This window comes from Equus przewalskii, chromosome 20 (assembly GCF_037783145.1).
Source record: "Equus przewalskii isolate Varuska chromosome 20, EquPr2, whole genome shotgun sequence".
In the NCBI taxonomy this organism is placed as follows: Eukaryota; Metazoa; Chordata; class Mammalia; order Perissodactyla; family Equidae; genus Equus; species Equus przewalskii.
This window is the reverse complement of record NC_091850.1, coordinates 48,648,708-48,658,961: the sequence shown is the minus strand read 5'-3', so window position 1 is coordinate 48,658,961 and position 10,254 is coordinate 48,648,708. Positions and strand designations below refer to the sequence as shown.

The window sequence follows — 10,254 nt, the reverse complement described above, 5'->3', positions numbered from 1 at the left end:
CTGCACAACTCAAGCCAAGGAGTGAGTAGTATTGTTTACCTTTGGAAAAGCTATGCCAGCTATTAGATTATGGGCAAGTCATGTCTTTATCACAATCTTTGCCTCAATGAACTTTATTGTTTCATTCTACCACACAGATGAAGTGGAAACCTTGTCCTCGAAGCTGCATATTTCTCTCTCTATGGGGCTGGAGCATTCCTGGGAGGGAACCCAGAAACGTGGAGTTCTATAGTAAACAGTGCAAGAAGATCCAACTTGTTTGTAACTTATAGGACAATTCACATGGAAATTTCCATCTACTGCTCTATTCTAGAAATTAGCTTTTGATTTAAAAAAAATGCATGAACAAAGAATCTTTTGATTGCTGTTAAATTTGGAGAAGGAACCATTGATTTTAGATTTTGAACTGAATTAAACTATGTGGAGTGAAGGGGAGAAAGTTTTAAAGGAAGATGGCAGCCAATTTCTTTTGTTATTTAATTTTTTATTTTTTCCAAGAACAATTAACATTTACTAGGCACCTATTGGCCTCAGTCACTTGCATCTAAAGAGCAAAGCTAATTTACCCACAGCCCATGTTCTTTTAAATGGTTAGCCTTATTTCTTAGCTCTGTTAACCACTCACTATTCTAACATTCGATTCAAGTTCAGTTTTAATAATCTAACCCATAATTGTCTACTGCTCCCTGCCACATGAACAAAAAAGTTTGGGGGTGAATAAGGCGAGCAGTTTACATTTCCTGTGGATAATTCAAGTAATTGGCCGCAAAGTGAAATTATTGAGTTGGCCATGGTTTATTATGTTCTGAGGGCATAAAACATGGAGGGGAATGGACCTGTTGAAATCGTTGGTGTCTAAGAATGTGTGAATGTATGTGTGAAAATCCTATAACTTCACTTCAATTGGCCTAATATCCTGAGTCACTAGATGGTCAGAATAGAATATGAAAGGAACAAACTGATGTACATTTATACTAAAAACCAAAAACAAAGCTTGTACAGGATGAACAGCAAATGAGATAGCTTTTATAAAAAAAAAAGTCTCACACAGGTCATTTTTATACATACGTGGACATACACACACCCACACACGCACAGACACACGAGCAAGAATGTGTATTTTGTAAGATAGGTCCTTGGAAATAGACATTCTTAGCAAATATGGATGACAGATCAATTGTAATTTATTTTCTTTTAACACTGTATCATCATAAAGAAAACTGGTATAAATGAAAAAATCTATTTCAAATATCTACATCTAAAATTTTAGGCAGTGAAAAAGCACTTTGTTGACAAGGAGTGTGGAACGATGTATGTTAATTGTCAGAAACTGCTGAATGCCTTGCTTAGTTGCCACAAACAAATTCACATATCAGAACGAACAATACTGCTAAATATTCCTTTTTTTCCCATTTTTTTTTTGTTAAAACATACTGGGAGAAAGAAAAGAAAAGAAAAACTGGAAATCCATACATCTTTCAAAAGTTTGAAATTGAAGCAATATTTAGAACCATAGATGAGGAAACACGGCAGCATTGGTGTAATATACACAATGCGCTTTTCTTTTTTAATCTGTAATGTACATCAAATACTTTACAACAATGCATTAACAAAAGGCAAGAAACATCTTGCTGTACAGAGGAACCCCAATGCAACTTGAAGCCTAGAATCACAACGGATGAAGAGAGTAAAGAAAGCGTGAGAAGCCGTCCCCCTAAAGTGTGTGAACTATGCTGCTCTGTGCTTATAACCTCCACACCCCACCACCCCAGCCGCCTCCTCTGCTGCCTCCAGCCACATTCAGTATAAAGCACTTTTTAATACTCTACAGCTCAAACTAGAAAGGTGTCGCACAATGTCATATTTAGGATCACTTTAGCTCTCTATTGACTTCCAAGTTAACTTTCGATTCATTTAGCTTTCTAAAATAGCTCTTAATATTTCCTTACTGGTTATCACAGCCTTCCTATGGAACAGGCTTTAACAAACTAAATTTGCAGGGGAAAAAAAAAAAAGCAATGTCTTGTGTATGCATGCACATGCACTGTTCCCGGAGCGCCTCGTGCCGCCTGCTCCTCACACCCAGGAGTCGGGGGAGGCGGGGTAGTGGCTCGTTTCATAGTTCAGTTCACTGTAGGGACGGGCAGCTGAGTAGAAGTCGACATAGTTGCCGGTGGACTTGAGTCCCAGGTGCATGGTGTACTCGCTGGCGGGAGGGCGATGGTGGACCTGGTCCTCGAAGAAGGACTCGTCGTAATTTCTCGTGGAATTCTGAAACGGCTGGTAGGTCTCATAATCTTTTCTGCTGGGCTCCTGTGGGACTGGCTGTGCTGAAACCTGCACAGAAAAGAAGATCCAGCTGGGTTAGTTCATTTTCCCTTGACTCATCCTGCCCTGTTGCCAAGGCACTCACCCCTCCCTCAAAGTAAAGGCCGTGAACGTCACCCAGTCATTGACCAGTGTGGCACTTCTTCGAATACCGTCAACTGCTGATTGACTTTGCTTTTTAAAATTGGTTCCTGGGTCCACATGCTACCATTTTGGATAATCTTTTAAAAAATTGGACCAAAATGCTTCCAACTTGGTTCAATTCAGAATTGATGGAACTTGAGGATGCTGTGGGATTATGAAGCTTTAAATTAGGGGAGGGATCTTCAGTAATGTCTTGCATCCCCCAGCCCAGCTCAGTGCTCCCTGTCCCCACTCTTGTCCCCTGCAGGTTACTGTCTGATGTAGGGCCATGAAGGGTTAAAAGTATCACAGAGCCTTTGAGATACTGAAGTCAAGAATTAGTTGGCTTGGCTTTTAGGACAGTAAGACAAAGAGTGTTCAGAGCTGATAATTAGCGTTTGTACATGGGGGGCTAGCTGTCTTCTTCCCTTCTGACTGCCTCTGGGGTCCCTTTCCAAGCACCATGCCCCTGAAGTGAGCAGAACCTCCCAAGGTGTGAGGTGAGGGCTGTCCCCATCGCCAGTGCACACAGGCATGCACAAAGCGCGCTCATGTGCAATAATCAGGGAGGAGGTCTGGTGGGAATGATAAAACACTCTTAAAGAAACACAGTTTGATCACTTTCCAGTGGATTCGATAATTCCCAATTAATTTAATGAAGGTTCAGCATGGAAACGTCCTGTGGAAATTTGTCTTAGTTAATAGATAATGATTTGTAATTAGCATGTTGTGTGTAAATGAATGCTTCTAATGGCTTGCACATAATTCTTCTCTCAAGTAAGTGAAACTCACTCTTTTATATGCAATTGATTTACACTAGAATCAACCTGTTCTTCAAAGATGAACTTCATCATAGCTGCCATCCTGAATGTTCCATACTTCTAGCTAGTAGTGGCTGAATGAATGAGGTTTCTGCCTACCAGTGAAAGTCTATAGAGTGTAAAGGTTTGTTAGCTATGGGAGGGACGTTTGGACCTAATCTGCAACACGTGCAATTAAAAGTTGCTAAGACCAGATCTACCAAATTGTGTTGATAGGCTAAAGAGTGCTGTGCTGTTCTTTGAAGAGTGGTGTGCTATGTTGAACTTCTCCACTTCAACACTGAGCTGCTGCTACCCAAGTGTAGAGCATACAAAGGGTTGGAGTTGGGAGGTTTGTGAAAATTACACAGGGATGGAACTAGAATTTGCTGTGTCTATTTCAGCGGGGATCATACTTAACATTTAATAAATTCTTGTTTAATCTTCAAAAATATATGTCCTGTCTGTCTGTTTATATCTACCTACCTACTTCTCTCTTCCTTTCTTCCTTCCCACCCTCCTATCCATCCATCCATTCATCCCTCCATCCATCCATTCATCCACCCATCTAATTCTCATCTTTTTAGATGAAGAAACTGAAGCTCAGAGAAGCTAAGAAATGTCTCCAGGATGTCACGGCTAGTGGTGTTGTGAAGCTGGAATTTGAACACATATCTGGCTGACTCCACCATATGTTCTCTCCACCATACTAGCACAGTCTCAGTTGAGCCAAGGCAGCCAAACCACACAGGGTCAGCCTCACGGAGTTAACTCCAGGCTCTATGATAAGAAGGGAGGCCAGTGGGAAAGGAGACCAAGAAGATGTCTGACTTATTTGCACTGGTCTCAGTGGCCAGAGGAAGCGGTGTTGGAGACAAGGAGGTCTTCAGGGGAAGTCACTCTTAAGGCTTGTGAGTCTCCTCCATGGTGGCTGCTTCCTTCATTTGTTTGTACTACGTGTTTCAAATTTCTTACCGTTGCCATGTTCTCCCTGGTTGGTGGACATTTTGGGGCTGGGCACAGCTTATTTTAGTCTCTTATCTTGCGAATTACCTTCTTCAATTTATCTGCATCATTCATAAAATGTCATATCAATCCCTCCTAAGGTTTAGTGCTGCAGTTCTGAGAGTGCGTGTAAACGAATTACCCAGGATGGGTGACGGGCGGCACTGCTGTGTTTGGAGGGATTGAATTTGCTCACTGGCCTGGTAGTGTGGATGTACATTCACAGGGCAGGAATGTTGGCTGTTTTTTATAATTTACTCTAAGGGAATATCTGACAGTGTTCAAAATTAGGCAGACAAAATGCTCCCAAATATAAGCCCTACCATAAACGAGCTAAAAATAAATGCATTTTTTCATGTGATACAGTTTGCATAAACCAGACTTCTATGAAAGAAGTAGAATGATGTTCACATATAGCAGCGATATATTCTGAATTTGAGCATCTGTTGTGGTCTGGAGAAGCCCTGGCACAGCCAAGGGGCCTGAGGGTGTTGCCTGCTTTGCCTTAAGGCAGTGTCCTCTCAGGGAAGGGGAGCTGTGACCAGCAAGCTCACATGGGGATCACTGGGACCCACGCTCCTGGTGCTCTGTCCTGTGGCTCCTGCTCCCATAAAGTCATCTTTGCTGAACTTTTTCCTCAGTAGTAGAATGTTTAGTTTAAATTATAAAGGACAGCGCCACTTTTCCCCTTTCCAATCTGTTAGCATAATGATGGAAGACTTTGTGTTTATTCCTCATTGAGTTTGCCCACAAATTGGATTTATTTCTAATGCAAGGGAAATAGCTGCCCATTACAGATCTTCAAACTTTACCACATGGTGAAAGCTGAAGACTCAGTGTGTTAATATACAATGAAGGAGGCAGCCTGCAAGGATCAGTGGTTCTCAAAGTGTGGTCCCAAGACCAGCTACATCAGCATCACTTGGGAATGTGTTAGAGATGCAAATTTTGGGGCCTCACCCCAGACCTACCGAATCAGAAATCTGGAGTTAGGTCCCAGTAATCTGTGTTTATCAGCCACCCAGGTGATTCTGACTCATGCCAAATTTGAGAACCATTGGCATAAAGGAGGCAAATAAGTCAAGAAGGGAGGAGAACGAGGTTTGAATCCTTGCCTCTTTCTAGCTGGGTGACTGAAGGCAAACCCTTATCCTCCTTAAATCTCAATGTTCTCATCTCTGGGGGCAGTTTTATCTGTCCTGCCTTCCTGGTGGCGGGACTGAGGACATCAGCTAGGAACTCACAATGCTGTTTATGTTGCCATCAGTAATAATTTGAATATTGGTCATCGAAACATCAAACCTCTTTGTTTATAGTTTATGAACAAAAATTCTGCTGCCAGCTGGATGTACAGTTAACTATGGTATTTTTCTTTGTAAGTATGGGATGGACTGGTAGAACCTCAATAGGATTTTTGGAGTTTAAGTAGTTAACTCTTAAAATGATGTCTGTGACCTATTGACCCGAGACATAAAAACTGAAAATCACAAACCTTATTTCACACTAATGGTTGTTTCTTCTAGGAGTCCTTAAGCTCGGAATTTACTGAAAATGTGACTGGAATCCCAGGTAGTCACATGGGGAGCACCACAGCCTGGCTCACAGCTATTGCCCCGGCCCCCGGCCCTCGCTTGGCCGTGCATCCGGATTGTTGCCTCACTCTCAGTTCTCATTGTCTTTTACTTCCTCTTCGAGATCTACCTCAAACCAGTTTCCCTCAGTGAGTTGCTTCTTCTCTGAGATGAGTCACTGTGCAGCCTCCTCCAAGAAGCTCATGAGGCCCAGCTGGTGACTAAGACCCCCAGGAGATGAGAGCGCTCAATAGAGGAAAAGCTCTGACACTAAAACTGAATGGATCCCAGTGCATCCCTCCGGTTTAAATTGTTCAAGGTGGGCCTTTACTAGCTGCAAGGTTAAGAGGTCACTTTTGGTCCAGGAAAGTTCTAAAAATGAAAACATCCCATCTGGAATGGCCAGCCATGCCCACACGGCCAGAGAATCCGAATCACGGATGCTGTGTATGAGGTCGTCTCTAGATCCACCCAACTGGAAGAGAACCAAACTGTCTCCTCTTTCTAGTAGTTAGGACGGTCATACCTTACTGAGTTCCCAGGAGGGAAAGCTGAAAGTGGAGGCAAATTTTATTCCAATAACATAGTCCAAAATAAGTAAAATGCTTCATTTTCTTCTTCCCAAGTTCACTGGAGTGTAATAATGATTTCCTTGGAAATTTTTTAGGGAGAAAGCAACTCTCTTTGGTGAACATTTAAAAGTGTTGCTTGATATCAGAATGGAGTTAGCGGTCCAGTCACCCAGCTCCCTTTGCTGGATGCGCTAGGGGAATAATGATGAGCTATCACCACAGGTGGTCAATCAGCTCTGCCTGTCACCTGCCTGCAATGTCTCCCCTGTGCTGACAAGTGGCACAGACTTTGCCCTCCATACCGGCTGGGTTTCAGCAGCATTCCTGAGACACTGTGGCCTTGACATTCACACTGATGCTGTGTTGAGTGCATTCTGAGGCATGCTGGGAAAAACGCTACCATTAGGCTATGCTCACTCTCACAGCAGGGATGCCGTCTTAGTGCGTTAATTCTAATTTGCTTAAATGCTCAGAAGAGGCTTACGTGAAAAGAATGTGCCCCCAGAACCATTCTGGACTATCCTCTACATCTAAATTGCAAGCAGATCTAGACTGCCGCCACACTGAGATGCCATGGACCTCTGGGCCACACCAGGCGTCTTTTCATTGTCAATGATAGCAGAATTCCCTGGAGAGAAAGGCTAGTGCAGAATAAGACCATTCTGGTGACGAGCTTCTCTCAACTTGCAGAAACTAAAGACTAATCTTATGCTCTCGGATGCAAAATCAGGGTCCTATCACTTCATGACAAGCACTTTGAGAGCTAGAGATATTTTGCTGTACCTGGTACTTGCTAAAATAAAAAGGGTTGATGTCCGTAAACAGAGTTGGCATTTCCAATACATCTTGTTTCCATTTTTCTTTATGTTTGGGCAGGCATGTTGACACATGAAGAGTTGGGGGCCGTTCCTGGTGATCTCTTGTCTAGAGCTCATGCCCCTATTTTATCCATTGGCCTTTTTGCTTTGAGCAAAGACCAGAACTGAAGGAGGCTAAGTAGATGCTAGCAAGATGTCAGGCAGGCCGCGGGGCCTGGGCGTTCACTAGGGGGTTGCAGACAACACCAGATGCCTTCAAGAGTGGCTGCACATGGACTGGAAAATTGAGGGCAAAGGATAACTCCTTTACCCACTATCATTTCTCCTGTTGACGGCTGATTAGAGAAAAAAGTAATTTAAGGTTGAGGAGATACTTTTCATGTCTCCTCCTTCTTCTCTTGGAAATGGTCCTGCACAGGACATTCTACCGGCTAGAACGGGGTCTCTCTCCTTTTCAAAGATGCTGCTCTGCTGGGTGTTTAGTAATGTTCAAAAACAACACATTTCTCTTCCATGTTTACTTTCATCTGGTTCTTGTGATCAAGCCAACAAGTTTCAGGTTCATCTCTTCAGCCCGACTTTCCTAACATATGGCAGGAATCTAGACCATCAGCAGAAGACAGTTCTGGCAACCGTTATTAGTAGCCAACAGTTATGAGGAATGTTGGTGTTTCCGTGATGACCAGACGGGGTTTTGGGGCCCCGGGGGGAAGAAGGAGCAGAGGCTGTGCTCTTTGCTTTGAAAGTACCCATAGAACCACAGAAGAAAGGAGCCTTAGTGAATGTTTGCCGAATAAAACACACACAGACACAAATTTAGATCAGTCCTTTAAGTATCTACTGTCCAGCACTCCTCAAACTTAAACAGGTACATGAATCACCTAGACATTTTTTTTTTTTTAAGATTGGCACCTGAGCTAACAACTGTTGCCAATCTTTTTTTTTTCTTTTCTGCTTTATTTTACCAAACCCCCCATACGTGGTTGTATATCTTAGTTGCAGGTCCTTCTAGTTGTGGGATGTGGGACGCTGCTTCAACGTGGCCTGATGAGTGGTGCCATGTCCGCAGCCAGGATCTGAACCCTGGGCCGCCACAGCGGAGTGCGTGAACTTAACCACTCGGCCACAGAGCCAGCCCCTCACCTAGACATTTTGATAAAATGCAGCTCTGATGCAGAAGACCTTGGATGGGTTAGGGTTAGGGGCCAGAGAAGAATCTCTTCCGCCTTTCTAACACGCTCCGGCATGCTGATGCCGCCTTCCCCAACTAGACTGAGTAGCAAGCATTTTACGACGAATTCTATTTAGCTGCTTATATTGAACTTGATGTGTCTATTTTATTGATAACTATCATGTATAATGAGTGCTTTCTTCTGAATGAGAGTTGGCTGGGTTACAAGAGCTACTTAATCCCTGTCTAGTAATTAGACAATTTGTCTAGTAACTGGCATCTTATACTCGAGTAATTGGGCTTTCTTTTAGTTTTGCATCATAGCAGAGAACTTGCTTTCCACCACCAGATGAAGCACGTGGTCGTAGTGAAATCAAAAATTGTTTTCAGATTTGGGGCCGTTCTGATGCCTGCCACACAACATGTATGTTACACGTGCGTGGAGAGCAACAGGGAACATTATTTTCTTTTTCAGTTTTTTATACATGTAAGATAGAAGTTAACTTATTTTTTTACAATTCCAGGAAATTTCACATGAGCTCAAGGGAAAAACAACACAAATGTGCTGCGTCTCCCTTACCTGGTTGTGTTTGATGTCTTCAGCGGGCGCACCATATGAATTCCTATACAAAGTTGAAATTCCAGTATTTTGAGCTGAAAGCAAAAGGGGAACAAAAAAATTAACAAAGAAGGCAAGATTTCCAATGAGGAATAATGGTTATCGAGGCGAGTTCTTGCCCTAACAAAGCTTGGTTTCTCGTGGACCGTTCCGAGAAGAAGGAATTCTTTGGCCCTGAACACTTCATTTTACATACAGATATTAAGAAAGAAGAACAGTTATTCTATAAAATCCCCCTTGCATGTAGGCCTCTTGTGATAATGCTCAGACTGTAGACAGGGTCAGCAAACAGATGGTCACCCTGCCAGCTTTACTGACTTCTTTTCTGGGGAAAACTGGCGAATAATAAAAGCTTGTCACCTGCACTGAAGCATGCAGGAGTCTGTATCAGCAGCTTAGTTTTAAGCTGGAGAATGACAAGAATGAAATTTCTAATTTGAGGTCACAGGAGTGCTTGATCATCTTTCAGACAGTGCATTTCTCGAAGGCCCCAAGGACAGGGAGGAAGCACCACGGGCAGCTGCCCTGTACGACTGGGCAGCTGCAGCTTTAGAATCCTGCCAGACACAGGTCCAGGAGCCCCCCATCCGGCTTGTGGTCTAGTTGAAAGGGAGGAAGGTCTCCTCCAGTGGCCAGCAGCTTCCAACGTCCTGGGAAGGGTGCCCGTTTGCCTGCTTTCTCACCTGGAACCCTCAAAGCTCATGCCAAAGGCTCAGAGGAAGGCCTGAGGGCACCTCTCCTCTCGTAGCTGCTGACAGGTCATGGTTTAAGAAAGCTCAGGAAAACACTGTTTATTGAGTGTCAGTGGGGGTACAAAACACTCTAGAAATAAAGAAGCACTTATCATTTGCTTCTAGTATCTACAGGATAATGAAATAGGATGACACATCATATATAGTCTCTCATAGATACAGGCCACTCTAGACACAAAGTCAGAATAATCTATCACTCCACCATGATTATTGCTAAAAGCACTTAAGAGTTTGGCAATAAAACTGTTCTTGGGAAGTTTTGCTTAGAAAATGAGAACTGAGAGCCCATTGTCAATTTTAAAGAGCACTCTGATATACTCTCTGGTTGAATGCACAGCACTCCTGTCTCTGTATTACTGTGAAAGCCACCATCTTTTGTCTGGACCGCTGCTAAGAGACTCCCCCCAACAGCCCTGCTCCTCCATCTATCCTGTTCCCAACAGCTGAGTAATTGTCTGGTTAGACAAATTGGATCATGTTACTCCCTCTGCTATA

At 43.3% G+C, this 10,254-nt stretch overlaps 1 protein-coding gene across 12 annotated transcripts in view; it reads right to left on the bottom strand.

Annotated features, from left to right (window-relative positions):
• Window positions 1–1,166: 1,166 nt before the first annotated feature.
• The window catches only part of CTNND2 (catenin delta 2), an 883,391-nt gene continuing 874,303 nt past the window's right edge, over window positions 1,167–10,254 (bottom strand). For all 12 annotated transcript variants that reach the window (XM_070587191.1, XM_070587196.1, XM_070587195.1 and 9 more), the window contains 2 exons: window positions 8,969–9,042; window positions 1,167–2,337 (listed from right to left, as the gene is read on the bottom strand). In XM_070587191.1, coding sequence (XP_070443292.1) covers window positions 2,077–2,337; window positions 8,969–9,042 — 335 coding nt within the window. In that variant the 3' untranslated portion in view covers window positions 1,167–2,076. The remainder of the gene's footprint in view (window positions 2,338–8,968; window positions 9,043–10,254) is intronic.